Raw genomic sequence first — 19,847 nt, forward strand, 5'->3', positions numbered from 1 at the left:
CCTTAATGAGATGGATTGATAGAGTGGCTGCAACAATGGGCTCAAGCATAACAACGATTGTGAGGATTTCACAGGGCTGGGCAGTGTTTCGTTTTGTTGCATAGGGTAGCTATGTGTTGGAACCAACTCAGCAGCACCTAACAAGATATGACCATGCTCCAGTCTCTGAAATAGAGAAACAAGAAATGTCTTATAAGGCTAAGAACCAACTTTCTTCCAGCAATCATGTGATGACGCACACACACACACTCACACACACACACACACACAAACATCCTGCTCACTGGGCCAGCAGGAGGTCCCTTTCCTGGGACCAAGCACATGGTAGCGTGGGAAGGAGAGGCTGCCCCAGGTGGGCATACCTGAGGGCAGGCAGAACCACCTTCCAGGGTAGCGTGCTGATGGCAGGCCTCAGATTGAGCCTAAAGGACTCACCCTGCCACGTGGGTGAGGATGGTACCTTGGCCCCACCCTGAAGACATGTCCCGTGCGACGCCTGTGACCTCAGGTGCCAAGCAAGTGGACACACTTGATCAGTCCCAGGCCAGCTGAGTCCCAGGCCATATCTTACCCTCCCCAGGACACTGATCCAAGTCCATGGGGCCAAGGGGCCACATGACGTTCTTAAAGAAACAGACCAATAAACCGAACTAACTTAAAAACAACAACAAAGTTCAGATCGTCATCATGTAGGCAAATTTGTCTGTGTTCCCATCCACAGCTGCCTTGGTCTGTGTTGCCTGGATGGGACCGTGGGGATGACAGTATCCCTGTTAGCTCTTAGTCTCCTCCCCTCCTGGGATTCTAAGTGGGCAGTGGCCCAAGTCCAGTCCATCAGCAACTTAATTTCACTTGCACTTCTAAGCTGTCTGGTTTTAGACTTAGACCCCTCCTGGGTGCAGCTGAGCAAGGGCTGTGGGGTTTTCAGAGTCAAGGTATTTGGGGCTGTAGGAAGTCTGAATCTAAAATGGCCTCTCACTGTCCAGAAATCAACCCACACACATATGACAACTGAATTTTGACTCAGTTGTAGGGGAATCCTTATGTCCTGAGGCTCAAAGGCAGCGCAAAGGGCAGCACGGTAGAGGAAGGACGGCCTTTTCAACAAATGGCACTGGGACAAGTGGCTATGCACAAGCCAAAACTGGACATTGTACCATATATAAAAATTAATTCAAAAATTGATCATAGGCCCAGATGTCAAGCCTAAAAATATAAAAACTTCTAGATGAAAACATAGGAGAAAATCCTTCTGCCCTTGGATGCAACCCCATTCTTGGATACAGTACCAAAAGCATAATCCATAAATGAACGCATTGATAAATTGGACTCCATCAAAATTGAAAGGTTCTGCTCTTCAAAAGACACTGTTAAGAGAATAAAAAGACAAGCCATAGAATGAGACAGTCTCAGCAAAACATATGTTTGATAAAGGATTTGTATCCAGAATACCTAAAGAACTCTCAAAACTCAACTATAAGAAACCAAACACAATTTAAAAATGGGCAAAAGAGTTGAACAGACACTTCACTGAGGAAGGTATACGGATGACAAATAAGCCTGCGAAAGGATGGTCAACGTCACCAGTCATGGGGAAACAGAAGATAAAGCAACAATGAGACACCTCGACGTACCTATTAAAACCAAACCCGCTGCCTCCGAGTTGCTTCCGACTGCCAGCAACCTGTTAGGCTGGCTAAAATTGGTTGCCGAGGATGTGGAGAAACGAACGCTCATACACCTCTTGGTGGGGAAGCAAAATGGCACGATCACTTTGGAAAAGAGTGTGGCTATCACTTAAGTGAAACCTACACCTAGGTGACCCAGCCTTTCCAATCCTGGGTATTTACCCAAGAGAAATGGGAGCACAAGTCCACACAAAGGCCAGCACGAGAATGTTCCCAGCGGCTTAATCTGTAGTGGCTCCCAACTCGACACAACCCAAATGTCCATCAACAGGCAAACGGACGAACACACTGTGGCCCATCCGTGCAGTGAAGACCACTCAGCAATAGAAGGAGTAAACCATCGATACACGCTACAACCTGGATGAATCTCAAAATCACTATGTTGAGTGATGGAAGCGCAGAGAAAAAAGAGGACTGCATGGCTCCATTTATAGAAAACGTAAATGAATCTACAGGAAGCAGAGCAGGGCAGCAGTCACTTGGCGATGAGGTAGGGACCAGGCAGGGCAGAGGTGATGGTGCCTTCACCATCCTGACCGTGGCGATGGTCTCCTGTGTCTACAGACGTCAAAACATATCAAATAGTACACTCTAACCTGTGCAGTGTGTTGTAGGTCAGTTCTGCTTCAACAGAGCTGTCAAAAAATTCATCAAAAAGTTTTTTAAAAAGACCTCTCACTAAATTGATATTTTTAAAGGAAGAATGAAAGCAATGATCCCTGAGGCTATAGCCCTGAGATACTCTTCAACCTTGAACCGAAACTATCCCCAAAGTCACCCTTTAACTAAATACCAGGTTAGTTCACTCAAAGAGTAAAGAATGTCACCCTTGAGTACTGCACTCTTTAAAAAAAAAATCTAGATGAGACCAAATGGACAATTGGTTGCCATTAAGTCGATTCTGACTCACAGCGGTCCCATAGGGCAGAGCAGACGGCCCTACAGGGTTTCCAATACTGTCATTTTTAGTGAAGTAGACTGCTACATCTTTCTCCCGTGGAGCTGCTGGGTGGCAGAGCTGGGTGGTTTCAAACTACTGACCTTTAATCACGGAGCCACCAGGGCTCCTTTAAATGGACAACCGAAAAAAAAAAAAAAAAACCACTGCCGTTGAGTTGATTCCGACTCCTAGCGACCCTATAGGGCAGACTAGAACTGCCCCACAGAGTTTCCAAGGAGCACCTGGCGGATTTGAACTGCCGATCTCTTGGTTAGCAGCTGTAGCCCTTAACCACTACGCCAGTTACTCTAAAACATGGTTGAGAAGGTTGAGTGGCAGTGAGAGGAAGTCAATGGGGAGGAACAACCACAGCAGAAATAATGAGACTGCCGACACAGTGTGAAGAATGTGACCAGTCACTGAACAATAGGCATAGAAACTCTTGACTAGGAACCTGTTTACTGTGTAGACTTTCACCAAAAATACAGTATAATATTTTTTTAAAAAAGAATGGAGATAATGAAGAAAAATAAAACAAGGAAGAAGCAACAGGACTGAATAAAGAGAAAAGCCCGACTGTGGCAGCACAGTCTGGCTGAGCAGCCCCTGCCCGGGCTTGTCCCCTCCTGGTTCTCAGGTCCCCCCCCCCACCGCCCCCTGCCCGGAGGACCCCGCCCCGCCGCCGTCCGCCTGCCCACACCAGGAGTGGCCGCAGCGCGAGACCATGGTACTGAGGCCTCTGGAGCCTGTGTCTGTGGCATCCCCATGAACTCGGCTTTTCAATAACCTGTCCCTGTTCCTTTGAATGACTTGTTCCCGCTCCTCACCCAGCCTCCGGATCTCCTCAAGACGGGGCTGCAGCTGTGTGCTGAGAGAGGCGTCTACAAAGCCAAACCCAAAACGTTTGCGTCCTGTCCATCCAGACTCATGGAGACCCCATGCATTACAGAGTAGAACTGCTCCATAGGGTTTTCTTGGCTGTGATCTTTATGGAAGCAGATCGCCTGGTCTTTCTTCCGTGGCACTGCTGGGTGGATTCGAACCCTCAAGCTTTAGGTTAGCAATCCAAGGCAAACCATTTGCTCACCCACGGACTTACCCGAAGTGCTACTGCCGCTTGCCAGGCATCTCTTGGTGGCTGGGAGACCTACCGGCAAGAGTATAGGTGCTTATCACAGAAGCTGCTGGCCAGGCCTGGCCGCCCTCTGCCATGACCTCACAGTCCCGCCCTCCTTAGGGACAGTTGGGGTTAGGACCCCAGACTCAGATGCAAGGGCACAGTCCTTCCTGCCACAGCGCCATGGTCCCTGGAGAAGCCGGAAATCCCCTTGCGTGGCGCTGGCTGGATGGTTCCTGGCTTCCCTCAGGTTGTCACTGGTGCTTTGGGGTTCGGCACCCCAGGATGGCCACCTCGCGCCTCCTCCAGCCTAATACTCAACTTGAATGCTAAGAATGTTCCTTCCTAAGAAGTTGGGAAGAGCACCACAGACTTTCACCTCCATACTGCGTACCCCAAGTTCACGTCCTTCCTGGAGAGGGTCCTCTCTCCAATCAGCCCTGCTCAGCAGAAGGCAACGGAAAGAACCCCTTGTCCGCCACCCAACTCTGCTGTGCAGCCCCTGCCATGGCTCCCTCCACACCCCACCTCTCACCTCCTTGCCTCACCACACCCCCACCTCATAGACTTTGGACCTCCTTCAAACTCAGCTGAGAATATGCTTGTTCCCTGTTCCTGTCTCTCTCCACCAGCAAGGTCCGACCCTTTCCTAAGTTACCCCTGCCTCCCAGCACCCTGAGGTTTCCTGCAACCCACCCTGCTGTTTCCTGCAAGCCCCACTTGAGACACTGTGTGGTTCTCAGAAGCACTTTTCTGTGCTTGAATACAAACCTTTTTATTGTTTCCCTCTTTCTGATTTGAAATGTGCTCTTGAAGATAAAAGATCAACTTTGAGAAGCAGTGATGGCCAATGCCAGCGCTGGTACAGCTCAGCTCTGAGAAGCCCCTGTCAGAGCAGATAGTGAGGTATGCTCTCATCCCCCACTGGACTCGGGGGGCCCCTGCTCTGTCTCATCAGCAACCCTGTGACCAGACCCATGTCACCTCTGCACAGGGCATGGCACTGCTGGCCCAGGACCGCTGGGAGAGAAGGCAGTTGTGGCCAGGAGACTTGCAGAAGCTTTCTAGGGACAGACAATACCCAGGCGGCTGTGGGTGAGAGGAAGGACTTCCCCCTGTCTCCATCCCTTGGGGGCACTGTGGGTAGGTGCCCAGAGCAACAGAGCTCTGCGGTGCCATGGGGCTAAGGCAGAGGTCCCCAGGCTTTGGAAAGTTCCACTGACTCAAGCAGCTTGCTTGGTGCACTCTGTAGCTTTATATTAAAATCCTGGTTCCCCTCTCCTTGGCTACTGTCCAAAACTGGAAGAAACTGGCTGAAATCGGCTTAGGTGCCATGTTGACATTCAGGATGACCTTTCGGCTTATTAAAGTACCTCATACATAGTAACTTCTTTGCCTCCTGGTGGAGTTTAGCTGCCATTTTCTCAACACACGATGCATGAAGTTATATGTAAACCCCATGGTGCCTACATGGTATGATTAAAGAAACCCTGGTGGCTCAGAGGTTAAGAGCTACGGCTGCTAACCAAAACGTCGGCAGTTCAAATCCACCAGGCAATCCTTGGAAACTCTATGGGGCAGTTCTACTCTGTCATATAGGGTCGCTATGAGTTAAAATCAACTCTCACCACCACCACTGTGGCAGTGGTTTTGATTTTTTTTTCTTTATTTAGTAAGACTAAGGATGTAACTTGTATGAACTTCCTACTTGTAAGCCCCTTAAAAGTAACTTTCCCCTCGCCTTTGCTGATCATTCTTGGGGGCAGCAGCCCCAACTGTTTCCTTTCTTTGCAAAATGAAATAAAGGTGCCTTTCCACTCTCCCGCCTCGGTCTCTCGTGCATTGGCTGAGACAAGTCTCGCCGAGCAGAACCTGAGGTTTCCACCCAGCACCAGGGCAGGCACGGATGGTATACTTGGTGGATGCACTCAAGAAGGGCTCTCCGTGCACTGGCTTGAGGAACCTGTGGGCAGCCACCATGCCTGATGTGTAGGCAAGGACCATCCCAACCCCCAGAGCCACTCCTCATCGGTAAACTGGTCCTGACAGAGTGAGATGGTGGAGAAGCCCAGGACACATGTCATATGGGGCCATGCTTTCATGTGCCAATCTGACAACCACATTAGATAGAGATAAAAGTGTTGTCCAGTTGGCTCTGACTCGGGTCGTCCTTATCTACAAAAGACCAAAATCTTGCTCGGTCCTGGGCCATCTTCATGACCACCAGCATGTTTGAGTCCACCATTGTGGGTATTGTGCCAATCCATCTCATTGAGGGTCTCCCATGCCCACGCTGACCCTCTACTTCATCCAAGACGATGTTCTCCTCCAGGAATTGATCCCTCCTGATAATATGTCCAAAGCAAGGGAGTCAGGCAATGCTGTGTTGTGATCTACAAGGTTTTCATTGGCTGATTTTCAGAAGTAGATCGCCAGGCCTTCCTAACCTGTCTTTGTCTAGAAGCTCCTTTAAAACCTGCCTACCATAGGTGACCCTGCTGGTATTTGAAATACCAGTGGCACGGCTTCTAGCATCTCAGGAACACACCGGCCACCACAGTAGGATGCACCGACAGACAGGTGGTGGGACAACCACATTAAGGGCCACAAATTCATCTCCAGGGATAAAGGGGCTACAGCCCTGGGTCTGTGGGCTCTCTGAGCACTGCCCTCTGGTCACCCTGCAGCCAGGAGCCCCAAGATGGGCCATCTCTGGTCTGGGCACCTGAGAGCTGAGACTGGTGTGGGGTCCCCTCACCCCCAGAGCTGGCCAAGTGCTTTACAGCCAGGAATGCAAGTCCAGTAGAATTCACTGGGGTGGGGGGAGGGGAGAGGGGAGGTAACACCCCTGCAAGCAAGAGCGGAAGCTGGCAGACCAGGTCCAGAAGGGACCCACATTTGCGGATGGAAAACTCTGATTTTGTATTCTCATAGTTCGGATTTCCTGTTCGGTGAAGAAACCAGTGTCTGCAGCCAGCAGACAAGAAAACGCTCGGGTGTGCTGAGTGAAGGGAGCCCTGGTAGCACAGTGGTTAAAGCGCTCAGCTGCTAACCCAAAGGTCAGCTGGTCAGACCTACCAGCTGTGGAGAGAAGGATGTGGCAGTCTGCTTCAGTGAAGATTACAGTCTTGAAACCCTATGGGGCAGCTCCACTCTGCTCTGTAGGGTCACTGTGAGTTGCAATCACCTTGGCTGCAGGAGGTTTGGTGGTTTTGGTGCTGAGTCATCAGGGAAGGGGCCTGACAGGAGGAAGGTGAGGGTGGTGAGGACCGGGGTTCACCAGTGGCACCCAGGTTTTCGGTCGGGCTGCCTGTGGTTGGAGGTGCCGACCCGCAGCGGTGTCACTCTGGGCTGAGGCCTGGGCCACTGAGGGTGTGCCTGGGACAGAGGGCAGAGGCAGCGATGTCACTACGGTTGGTGTCACTCAGTGCTGAACTCACGGTGTCCCCCCCCCAGGCCCTCCTCCCATACCAGACCATACAGAATCCTTAGTAAATTGTTTTTGTCCTAATTTTACCCATAAATCGTAATTCCTGTATATCACTTTCTTTTCCTTTAATTACTTCTTTCTCAAAAAAGTTATTTACATAGGTTCACAAATGTTAATTACCACAATAAACCAAAACCAAACCCACTGCTCTCCGATTCGATTCGGGCTCATAGTGACCCTGTAGGACGGAGTAGAGCTCCCCCCAGAGTTCCCAAGGAGCATCTGGTGGATTCCACGTGCCGACCTTCTGGTTAGCAGCAATCGCACTGAACCACTAAGCCACCAGGGTTTCCATTACCACAATATTGTAGAGAAAACCCCAGAAAATTCAGCTGAAGCGGTAACCATAAAAACACCTGCAGCAACAAAGTCCAGAGCGCCCTTGTAGCGGATGCAGAGGAAACCGACTGATTCCAAGCACACTTATAATTGGGCGATAATGACAGCTCAGACCCCAGACCATTAGAAGGTCCAAAAAGTCAGTTAGCGCAGAGTTTTAGCCTTGTAGGTGTATTGATACATGTAAGCTGGGCTTACAAAAAATGGTTTGTTGTTATAGCTACAGGGATACTTCTACAAAAGATAATAAATTTCATTTGAAACACTGCACAAAAATTTTATAGACAATCAGTGGCACCCCCTCTGCCAGTGTAACCCGCCTGGGTCGCCCCCCCACCCCAGCCCCCTAGTGACGTGCTTACTTGATCTTAAGGACGTGGGAGGTGGGAAGAGGAACAGCGGGAGAAGGAAGTGGGTCTGGGCGGAGTCACCGCCCGATGTCCTGCCCTACTGGCACCGACCGTGACGCGGTGCAGGCTGCTCTCATTTGAGGCGCAACCCATCCTTGTTCGACCGCCTGGCCATGCTCGTGCGGGTGCTGCGGGTGCTGCTGCTGCTCGCGGCGCTGGTAAGTGCGGCCTCAGACGAGACCTGGGCTGCGGCTCCGTCCCAAGACAGGCCAGGCCGACTCAGACTCCTGTGTGGTCGCGACACCAGGAGGTCCAGGGGGCGGCCGGGGCGGGGGGGCTGAGCCAGGTTCCCCTCCAGGTGGCCCTGCAATCCTCGCACCCACACCAGCGGGGTTGGGTTGGGGCAGTGCGGGAACTGGGCGCTGCTCCTGCCCCCACGCATCCCGGGTGGCGCACGCTGAAAGCGCGGCAGGGTCCGAGGTCTCCAGGCTTCCCCCCCAACCCGCCCGCTGGGATCTCGGCGCCTGCCCGGGCAGCTCCAGGGTACACCTCCGAGTCGCGTGCTGGTGGGCCCCAGACTTTGCCAAGTTCGCCGCCGGAGGAGCTCGCGAGCTCTAGGCAAACCTTCGGCTGGCGCGCGGGTGCCGCGAGTGCGCGAGCGCGGCAGGAGGGGACGGACGTTCACGCGTCTCCCGTCTCCAGCTCTGCTACCCCGGGAAGCCGGAATCCCCGAGTGTTAGGGTGGAAACGGATGGGGAAGGGGCGGAAGGAAACGGAATAGAGCGATTACTTTTTAAAAATTAGTCCTATCAGTCATAAAAAAAAAAAAATTAGTCTTATCAGCTCATCAGAGTGTTTATACAACGCAACCCACGCGCCGCGGCAATGGTTTCTCACTTCTAGGTCTTCCGTTTCTCTACCTTCTGAATTCAGCTGGTCTTTTACTGGGTGTGGGTAACTATCCATATTGATTGCGTCAGTTTTGGGAAACAGCCTCGGAAAAATATTACTTGAAACCCTCTAGTGTTGTTCGTAGGCAAGAAACAGGCGTGTGCTGAAACCCCATCAGGTGACCCCGTCAGAGAGGGTGACAAAAAAATGACTGCCTATAAACTTCTGTGTGGTGTTTCAGCAGAAATTTATCAGGAAAGAAAGGATGGATGTCAGAAGAGACTCTTAAAACTTTGCTCGCGAATGTAGAATAGCTAAAGCAAATGAAAGAAATGATGAAGTAAAAGAACTGAAGATTTCAAAGGGCGGCTCAAGAAGACAAAGTATTACAGCACAAGCAATCCTTAGGCTGAAAGGTGATCTCCAGGAGTGAGTTCAGTTCCAGCTTTGAAGGGCATCTAAGGGCCACAGTCTCAGGGGTCCACCAGTCTCACTTTCAGACCAGTAAGTCTGGTCTTTTTTATGAATTTGAATTTTGTTATACATTTTACTCCCACTCTGTCCAGGACCTTCTATCGTGATCCTGATCAGAGTGATTGATAGTGGCAGTTGGGTACCTTCTAGTTCTTCTGGGCTCAGGCTAGTAGAGGCTGTGGTTCATATGGTCCTTTAGTCCTTTGGACTGTTTCCTTCAGTCTTTGATTTCCTTCACTCTTCTTTACCCTGGACAGGAAGAGACCATTAGTTGTATCTTAGATGGTTGCTCGCAAGCTTTTGGGACCCCAAATGTTACTCACCAAAGAAGGATGTAGGGTATTGTCTTTATGGACTACGTTATGCCAATTGACCTAGATGTCCCCTGAGACTATGGTCTTTAGCCCACAAGCCCAGTGACTCAGTCCCTCAAGGTGTTTGGTTATGCTTAAGGAGTTTTCATAACTGCCCCCATGTGCTCTACTACATACATGGACACATTGCAGCACGTACAAATACGTATATAGAAATATCCTCTGCCAGACCTGCATATGCTCGTGGGTGTACTCCCATATGCCATCCCACACCTATTTAACTTACATATCTACCTAGGTATCCACTCGTGAATACCAAAAAAACCCCATTGCAGTTGAGTCAATTCTGACTCAGAGGGACCTTATAGGACTGAGTAGAACTGCCCCATAGTGTTTGCATGGAGCAGTTGGTGCATTCAAACAGCCAGACTTTCGGTTAGCAGCCATGACTCCTAACCACTACACCACCAAGGCTACAACTCCAACTGGTGAGTGATTGTTTGTTACTGCTGTTGGAGGATGACGTACGCAACAGTGTTTACAGTTGTTGCCTCTTACTCTCGCATCCTTCTCAGTGTCTTCCTTTGCCTTGGTCATGTTGTGCTGACCTCCACCTACTTGTATATTGCCTTTCCCTTCACTCACCAATAACAGTCTTTACTGAAATGGAAAAACTAATGACCAGCTTCATATGGAAAGGAAAGAAACTGCGAATAGCCAAAGCAATATTGAAGAAAAAGAACAAAGCAGGAGACCTCACACTCCCCGTATCAAAACACACTGTGTTGTTGTTTTTGTTAGGTGCCGTTGAGTCGGTTACAACTCACATCAACCCTACATACAGTAGAACAAAACATTGCCTAATCCTGTGCCATCCTCACAACTGTTGCTGTGCTTGAGCCCATTGTTGCGGCCACTGTGTCAGTCCATCTCATTGAGAGTCTTCCTCTTTTCAATGACCCTCTACTTTACCAAGCATAATGTCCTTCTCCGTGGACTGATCCCTCCTGATAACATGTCCAAAATTAAGTGAAATGGAGTCTCACCATCCTTGCTTCCAAGGAGCATTCTGGTTGTGCTTCTTCCAAGACAGATTTATTCATTCTTCTGGCAGTCCATGGTATATTCAATACTCTTCGTCAGCCGTATAACTCAAAGGCGTCAATTCTTCGGTCTTCCTTATTCATTGTCCAGCTTTCGTATGCATGTGAGGTGCCTGAAAACACCAAAGGTTTGGGTCAGACACACCTTAGTCTTTGAGGTGACATCTTTGCTTTTCAACACTTTAAAGAGGTCTTTTGCAGCGAATTTGCCCAATGAGATGTGGCTTTTTATTTCTTGACTGCTGCTTCCATGGGTGTTGACTGTGAATCCAAGTAGAATGAAATCCTCAACTTCAATCTTTTCTCCGTTTATCATGATGTTGCTCACTGGCTCAGTTGTGAAGATTTTTGTTTTCTCTATGTTGAGATGTAATCCATACTGAAGGCTATGGTCTTTGATCTTCATCAATAAGTGCTTCAAGTCTTCTCCACTTTCAGCAGGAAAGGTTGTGTCATCTGCATAACACAGACTATTAATGAGTCTTCCTCCAATCCTGATGCCCCGTTCTTCTTCATCTAGTCCAGTTTCTCGAATTACTTGCTCAGCATACAGATTGAATACATATGATGCAAAGATACAACCCTGACGCACACCTTTCCTGACTTTAAACCATGTAGTATCCCCTTGTTCTGTTCGAAAGACTGCCTCTTGATCTATGTACGGGTTCCTCATGAGTACAATTAAGTGAGATGGCTCTTCCTCTCCCACTCAAGTTGGTGTCAGCAGAGGCCAAATGGGGACCCTGAACTCCTACTCCCATACCACCCAGCAGTATTGATGAGCCCCTCTCCCCATGGACTTCAGTGGAGGATGAGTGGAGACCTCGAACACCCACCCCCACCTGGCACTGAGAAGGCAATGCTCCCCTGACTCCCTGAAGCAGTGCCAGAGGGGGGGCTGCTAAAACATGGGATGTAAATAAGACCCAGAGTCTCATATCATTATACCCAAAATGTCCAATATACAATAAAAAATCATTCTTCATACCAAAAACTGGGAGAATCTCAACTTGAATGAGAAAAGACAATAGGTAGATAACACTGAGATGACGCAGATGTTGGAATTAACTGACACAAATTTTAAAGAAGCCATTTGAAAAATATTTGAAAAATGCTTCTGAGCATGCTGGAAACAAATGAAAATAGAGAGTCTCAGGAAAGAAATAGACCAAAGGGGAACCACGTGGAAATTTTAGAATGGAAAAAGATAGTACCTAAAACAAAGAATGGAATTAAGAGAATAATGAGGACAGGAAAAGACTCAGTGAACTTGAATATGGTATAACAGAAATTGCCTGTCATTAGATCCCAGAGGTGAGGAGGAAAGGTGTGGAGCTGAAAAAGCATTAAAAAAAAAAAAAAAAAAAAAAAAGCTGGGAATTACCCACATTTGGCAAAAGGTATAAACCTGCAGATACAAAAATATAACTGAACCCTAAAAGGATAAACCCAAAGAAATCTACACTAATATGCATCAAAGACCACAACCTTCAGTATGGATTGCACCTCAACATAAAGAAAACAGAAATGCTCACAACCGGATCAATAAGCAATATCATGATAAACAGAGAGAAGACTGACGTTGTCAAGGATTTCATTTTACTTGGATACACAATCAACATCCATGGAAGCAGCAGTCGAGAAATCAAAAGATGCATTGCACTGGGCACATCTCCTGCAAAAGACCTCTTTAAAGCAAAGATGTCACTTTAAGAACTAAGGTGTGCCTGACCCAAGCCATGGTGCTTTCAGTCGCCTCAAATGCATGTAAAAGCTGAACAATGAATAAGGAAGACTGAAGAAGAATTGATGCCTTTGAATTATAGTGTTGACAAAGAATATTGAATATACCATGGACTGCCAGAAGAATGAACAAATCTGTCTTGGAAGAAGTACAGCTAGAATATTCCTTAGAAGCAAGGATGGTGAGATTTCGTCTCATGTACTTTGGACGTGTTATTAGGAGGGACAAGTCCATGGAGAAGAACATCATGCTTGCTAAAGCAGAGGGTCAGTGAAAGAGGAAGACCCTCAGTGAGATGGATTGACACAGTGGCTACAATAATGGGCTCAAACATAACGACTATTGTGAGGAAGGCACAGGACCAGGCAGCGTTTCATTCTATTGTGCATAGGGTCTCTGAGAGTCAGAAACGACTTGACGGCACCTAACAACAACGTGTTATGTGAATTTCACAGAGTACCCAGGTAATGCAAATGGTCAGCACACTCAGCTGCTTGCTGAAAGTTTGGAGGTGCGAGTCCACCCAGCAGCGCTTCAAATGAAAAGCCTGACAATCTACTTCTGAAAACAACATTATGTTCTATGAATATCAACATTGTGAAAAACAACATGGTGTCTAACCACGACAAAACACATCATGATCGAACGCATGAAAACTAAAGACAATCTAAAAATCGTTTAAGCAGTGAGTTAGAAACAACACCTTACTTTAGGGGGAGCAGTCTCAATGACAGCAGATTTCTCACTGGAAATCATGGAAGCCAGTAGAAAGTGGCACAACATTTTTCAAGTGTTTCAAGTGTTGACAGAGAAAGGCTGTGGGTCCAGAATTTTTCTCCAGTGAGGATATCCTTCAGAAATGTAGGGAAAATCAAGACATTCTCAGATCAAGAAAAAAATAAAAGCATTTGTTGCCAGCAGACCTACCCTAAAAAATGGCTAGAGGGGGAGTGCTTGAAACAGAGAGGAAATGTTGAAAGAGGAAATCTTAGAACAAAAGACTAAATATAAGGGTAAATATAATCTATGCTCTTCTCTCGAGTTTTCTTAAGTATTTTTGATGGTTGAAGCAAAACCTCTGACACTGAGAGGATTATCAATATATGTTGTTGTTGTTAGGTGCCATCAAGGCGATTCTGACTCATAGTGACCCCACGCACAACAGAACCAAACACTGCCCTGTCCTGAGCCATTTGTACAATTCTCGCTGTGCTTGAGCCCATTGTTGCAGCTACTGTGTTAATCCATCTTGTTGAATGTCTTCCTCTTTTCTGCTGACCCTGTACTTTACCGAGCATGATGTCCTTCTCAGGGACTGATCCCTCCTGACAACATGTCCAAAGCATGTCAGACACAGTCTCCCATGCTTGCTTCTAAGGAGCATTCTGGTTGTACTTTTCCCAAGACAGATTTGTTCATTCTTCTGGCAGGCCATGGTATATTCAATAGTCTTTGCCAACACCATTATTCAAAAGCGTCAGTTCTTCTTTGGTCTTCCATGCTCGTTGTCCAGCTTTCACATGCATATGAGGAGATTGAAAACACCATGGCTTGGGTCAGGCGCACCTTAGTCTTCAGGGAGGTATCTTTGCTTTTCAACACTTTAAAGAGGTCCTTTACTGCAGATTTACCCAATGCGATATATCTTCTTGATTTCTTGACTACTGTTTCCATGGATGTTGATTGTGGATCTAAGTAAAATGAAATCCTTGACAACTTCAATCTTTTCTCTGTTTTATCATGATGTTGCTCATTGGTCCAGTTGTGAGGATTTTTGTTTTCTTTATGTTGAGGTGCAATCCATACTGAAGGCTGTGGTCTTTGATCTTCATTAGTAAGTGCTTCAAGTCCTCTTCACTTTCAGCAAGCAAGGTTGTGTCATCTGTATAACACAGGTTGTTATTGATTCTTCCTTCAATCCTGATGCATGTTCTTCATATGGTCCAGCATTCCAGATTATTTGCTCAGCATACAGATTGAATAAATATGGTGAAAGGATACAACCCTGACACACACCTTTTCCTGACTTTAAACCGTGCAACATCCCCTTGTTCTGTTTGAAACGACTGCCTCTTGATCCAAGTAGATTCCTCATGAGAACAATTAAGTGTTCCAAAATTCCCATTCTTCTCAGTGTTAACCATAATTTGCTATGATCCACACAGTCAAATGCCTTTGCATAGTCAATAAAACACAGGTAAACATCCTTCTGGTATTCTCTGCTTTCAGCCAGGATCCATCTGACATCGGCAATGATATCCCTGGTTCCACATCCTCTTCTAAATCCAGCTTGAATTTCTGGCAGTTCTCTGTTGATAAACTGCTGCAGCCGCTTTTGAATGACCTTCAGCAAAATTTTTGCTTGGATGTGATATTAATGATATTGTTTGATAATTTCCATATTTGGTTGGATCACCTTTCTTGGGAATAGGCATAAATATGGATCTCTTTCAGTCGGTTGTTTTCCAAATTTCTTGGCATAGATGAATGAGCACTCCCAGTGCTGCATCTGTTCGTTGAAACATCTCAGTCGCTATTCTATCAATTCCTGGAGATTTATTCTTTGCCAGTGACCTCAGCGCAGCCTAGACTTCTTCCTTCAGTATCATTGGTTCCTAATCATATGTTACCTCCTGAAATTGTTGAACATCAGTCAGGTCTTTTTGTATAGTGACTCTGTTCCTTCCATCTTCTTTTTTTTAAATTAATTTTTATTTTGCTTTAAGTGAAAGTTTACAAACCAAGTCAGTCTCTCATACAAAAACTTATACATACCTTCCTATACACTCCTAATTGCTCTTCCCCCTAATGAGACAGCACACTCCTTCCCTCTACTCTCTCTCCTTGTGTCCGTTCGGGCAGCTTCTGGCCCCCTCTGCCTTCTTATCCCCTCTCTGGACAGGAGATGCCAACATAGGGTGACTATGAGTTGGAATCATCTGGATGGCATTGGGGTTTATCTATCTATCTGTCTATCTATCTGTCTGTCTGTCCATCTGTCCGTCTGTCTGTGTACCTGTCTATCTAATCTATCACCTATCAATCATCTGTCTATAATTAAATCATTATATAGAATCATATATATATATACATATAACACCTTTGCCATTTCAACATTTTTACATGTACAATTCAGTGACATTAATTATGTTCATTACCAGTATCCATTTCCAAAATTTCTACCATCCTAAATAGAAGCTCAGTGTCCCCTAAGGAATGACTCTGTCTTTCCCCCACCCTTTCACCCTTGGTAATCACTAATAAACTTTGACCTCTATATACTTGCCTATTCCATGTATTTTAAGTAAGTGGGATCATACAATATTTGTCTTTTTGTGACTAACTTATTCATTCAGCATGTTTTCAAAGTTTATCCATGTCAGAACGTCATTTCTCTTTATGCTTAACCATATTCCATTATGTGGAGGGAGCACACTTAGTTACCACATTCATCTGTGGACGGCACTTGTGTTGTTTCCACCTTTTGGCTATCGTGAATCATGCTGTAATGAATATTGGCATACAAATCAAAAAATGAAACTAGTTGCCATTGAGTCGATTCCAATTCACAGTGACCCTACAGGACAGAGTAGAGCTTTCCCATAGGGTTTCCAAGGAGAAGCTGGTGGATTCAAACTGCCCACCTTTTATTGAGCAGCTGAGCTCACAAGTATCTGTTTTTAACTACATTTATTGAGACTTATCTCTCGTCAGGTACTTTAACCAAACACTTTATACATATTGTATTATTTAATCTTTCCAACAATTCTGTTGGCCCTATTTTACACTCAAGGAAATGAAAGCACAGAGCATACAGCCTGTAGGCGGGAGACAAGGACCCACGTCTGACTCCATCTAAAATCCCGGATCCAGAACTAACGACACCCGGCATTGCTCACATTCTGCTAGGAGATCCTGAATCGAAGCCCTCTACCTTCTCTCAAAGGTTCAAGTTCACTCAGAGGGGCCTTGGATGAAAGACCTGGCAATACACTTCTGAAAAGTTAGCCTTTGAAAACTCTGGAGCACAGTCCTGCTCTGATACCCGTGGGGTGCCAGGAGTCTGTTGATGATTCTTGCCGAAACAATGTTACTGTCAAAAAAAAAAAAAAAAAAAAAAATCTGTAGCTAGGGAATATGCTCCTGTGAACAAAGACAGGTGAGGGTATTTTGTTGATCAGAAAAAATAAGGAAAACAAAACAAAGTATTTTTTAATTTTCCTTTTTTCCTAAAGTTTGAATTTGCAACTGGCCATTAATTTTATCACACTATCGAGTCAGGTAAAAAGGCAAGGTGTATGGAGTGATTAAAACTTAAGCTTATCACAAGAAGCAGAGGGTCTGTTGAATGTCAAATTAGAATATTTAATCACGTACATAGATTAAAACTGTGCATCAGCAGAAATGTTATGTGCGTGCCAACGAGGTCAAAGGGGACAGGAGTTTTTGTGTCTGATGCTCCTGGGTGAATCTGTCCAAGCCCAAGTTTGAGCGAATCTGGAAAAAGACAAAATATTTAATATTACGGTGGTGGATTTTTTTTTCTTTAATCTATGTAAACACTTCTACCCACATGAGTCTGTCAGTTTGTCGTACTGTGGGGGCTTGTGTGTTGCTGTGATGCTGGAAGCTATTCCACCGGTGTTCAAATACCAGCAGGTCACCCATGGCGGTGACCTGCTCAGGCTTCAGCTGAGCTTCCAGACTACGACAGACTAGGAAGAAGGACCCAGCAGTCTACTTCTGAAAACAATTAGCCAGTGAAAACCTTATAAATAACAGTGGAACATTGTCTGATATAGTGCTGGAAGATGAGCCCCTCAGGTTGAAAGGCACTCAAAAGGCGACTGGGGAAGAGCTGCCTCTTCAAAGTAGAGTTGACCTTAATGATGTGGATGGAGTAAAGCTTTCGGGACCTTCATTTGCTCATGTGGCAAGACTCAAAATGAGAAGAAACAGCTGCAAACATCCATTAATAACCAGAACCTGGAATGTACAAAGTATGAATCTAGGAAAATTGGAAATCATCAAAAATGAAATGGAACACATAAACATCAATATCCTAGGCATTTGTGAGTTGAAATGGACTGGTGTTGGCCATTTTGAATCAGACAACCATATAGTCTACTGTGCTGGGAATGACAACTTGAAGAGGAATGGTGTTGCATTCATCGTTGAAAAGAACATTTCAAGATCTCTCCTGACGTGGAAAGCTATCAGTGATAGGATAATATCTATACATCTACAAGGAAGAACAGTTGATATGACTATTATTCAAATTTGCTCACCAACCACTAAGGCCGATGGTGAAGAAATCGAAGATTCTGACCAACTTCTGCAGTCTGAAATTGATCAAACATGCAATCAGGATGCACTGATAATTACTGATGATTGGAATATGAAAGATGGAAACAAAGAAGAAGGATTGGTATTTGGAAAATAAAGATAGAAATGATAGAAATGATGCCAGAGATCTCATGATTGAATTTTGCAAGACCAATGACTTCTTCATTTCAGATACGTTTTTCACCAACATAGGGACTATACACATGAGCCTCACCAGATGGCATACACAGGAATCAAATTAACTACATCAGTTGAAAGAGACGATGGAAAAGCTCAAAATCATTAGTTAGAACAAGGCCAGGGGCCAACTGCGGATCAGACCGTCAGTTACTCATGTGCAATTTCAAGTTGAAACTGAAGAAAATTAGAACAAGTCCATGAGAGTCAAAGTATGACCTTGAATATATCCCATCTTAATTGAAAGACTATCTCAAGCATAGATTTGACGTGTTGAACACTAATGACCAAAGACCAGACGAGTTGTGCAATAACATCAAGGACATCATACATGAAGAAAGCAAGAGGTCGTTAAAAAGACAGGAGAGAAAGAAAAGACCTAAATGGATGTCAGAAGAGACTCTGAAACTTGCTTTTGAACGTTGAGTAGCTAAAACAAAAGAAAAAAAAATGATGAAGTAAAAGAGCTAAACAGAATATTTCAAAGGTGGGCTCAAGAAGACAAAGTAAATTGTTATGAAGACACGTGCAAAGACCTGGAGATAGAAAACCAAAAGGAAAGAACACGCTCAGCATTTCTCAAGCTGAAAGAACCGAAGAAAAAATTCAAGCCTCAATTTGCAATACTGAAGGCTTCTATGGGGAAAATATTAAACGAAGCAGGAAGGATCAAAAGAAGATGGAAGAAACACACAGAGTCACTAGACCAAATAGAATTGGTCAACATTGAACCATTTCAGGAGGTAACATATGATCAGGAACAGATGGTACTGAAGCAAGAAGGCCAAGCTGCACTGAAGGCATTGGCGAAAAACAAGACTGCAGGAACTGATGGAATGAATATCAATTGAGATGTTTCAACAAACGAATGCAGCACTGGAAGTCCTTACATGCCTATGCCAATAAATTTGGAAGACAGCTACCTGGTCAACCAACTGGAAGAGATCCATATTTATGTCTATTCCCAAGAAAGTTGATCCAACCGAATGTGGACATTATCAAACAATATCATTAATATCACATGCAAGCAAAATTTTACTGAAGATCATTCAATAGCAGCTGCAGCAGTATATCAACAGGAAACTTCCAGAAATTCAAGCTGGATTTAGAAGAGGATGTGGAACCAGAGATATCATTGCTGATGTCAGATGGGTCCTGACTGAAAGCAGAGAATACCAGAAAGATGTTTACCTGTGTTTTATTGACGATGCTATGGCCATTTGGCTGTGTGGATCATAACAAATTATGGATAGCATTGTGGAGAATGGGAATTCTGGAGCACTTAATTGTGCTCATGAGGAACCTGTACATGGATCAAGAGGCAGTCATTCGAAAAAAACAAGGGGATAATGCATGGTTTAAATCTGGGAAAAGTGTGTGTCAGGATTGTATCTTTTCACTATACCTATTCAGTCTGTTTGCTGAGCAAATAATTTGAGAAGCTGGACTACATGAAGAAGAACGGGGCATCAGGATTGGAGGAAGACTCATTAACAACCTGCGTTATGCAGATGACACAGCCTTGCTTGCTGCAAGTGAAGAGGACTTGAAGCACTTATTAATGAAGATCAAAGACCACAGCCTTCCGTATGGATTACAACTCAACATAAAGAAAAAAAAAAACCCTCACAACCGGACCAGTAAGCAACAGCATGCTAAAGTGAGAAAAGATTGAGGTTGTTGAGGATTTCATTCTACTTGGATCCACAATCAACACTCATGGAAGCAGCAGTCAAGAAATCAAAAGACGGATAGCACTGGGTAAATCTGCTGCAAGAGATCTCTTTAAAGTGTTAAAAAGTATAGATGTTACGTTGAGGACTAAGGTGCGCCTGACTCAAGCCATGGGGTTTTCAATCACCTCATAGGCATGC

General features: G+C 45.5%; 1 protein-coding gene and 1 pseudogene across 3 annotated transcripts in view; both read left to right on the forward strand.

Moving 5' to 3' along the window:
- LOC100671619 (phosphatidylinositol 4,5-bisphosphate 3-kinase catalytic subunit beta isoform-like) overlaps positions 1 to 8,040 on the forward strand; it is a 50,053-nt pseudogene extending 42,013 nt beyond the window's left edge.
- Positions 8,012 to 19,847, forward strand: part of LOC111747580 (tumor necrosis factor receptor superfamily member 26-like) — a 32,639-nt gene continuing 20,803 nt past the window's right edge. The window contains exon 1 of one of the 3 annotated variants that reach the window (XM_064287604.1): positions 8,012 to 8,142. In XM_064287604.1, coding sequence (XP_064143674.1) covers positions 8,098 to 8,142 — 45 coding nt within the window. In that variant the 5' untranslated portion in view covers positions 8,012 to 8,097. The remainder of the gene's footprint in view (positions 8,143 to 19,847) is intronic. The other 2 variants (XM_064287605.1, XM_064287606.1) reach the window with 2 other exon arrangements.

This window comes from Loxodonta africana, chromosome 7 (genome assembly GCF_030014295.1).
Source record: "Loxodonta africana isolate mLoxAfr1 chromosome 7, mLoxAfr1.hap2, whole genome shotgun sequence".
In the NCBI taxonomy this organism is placed as follows: Eukaryota; Metazoa; Chordata; class Mammalia; order Proboscidea; family Elephantidae; genus Loxodonta; species Loxodonta africana.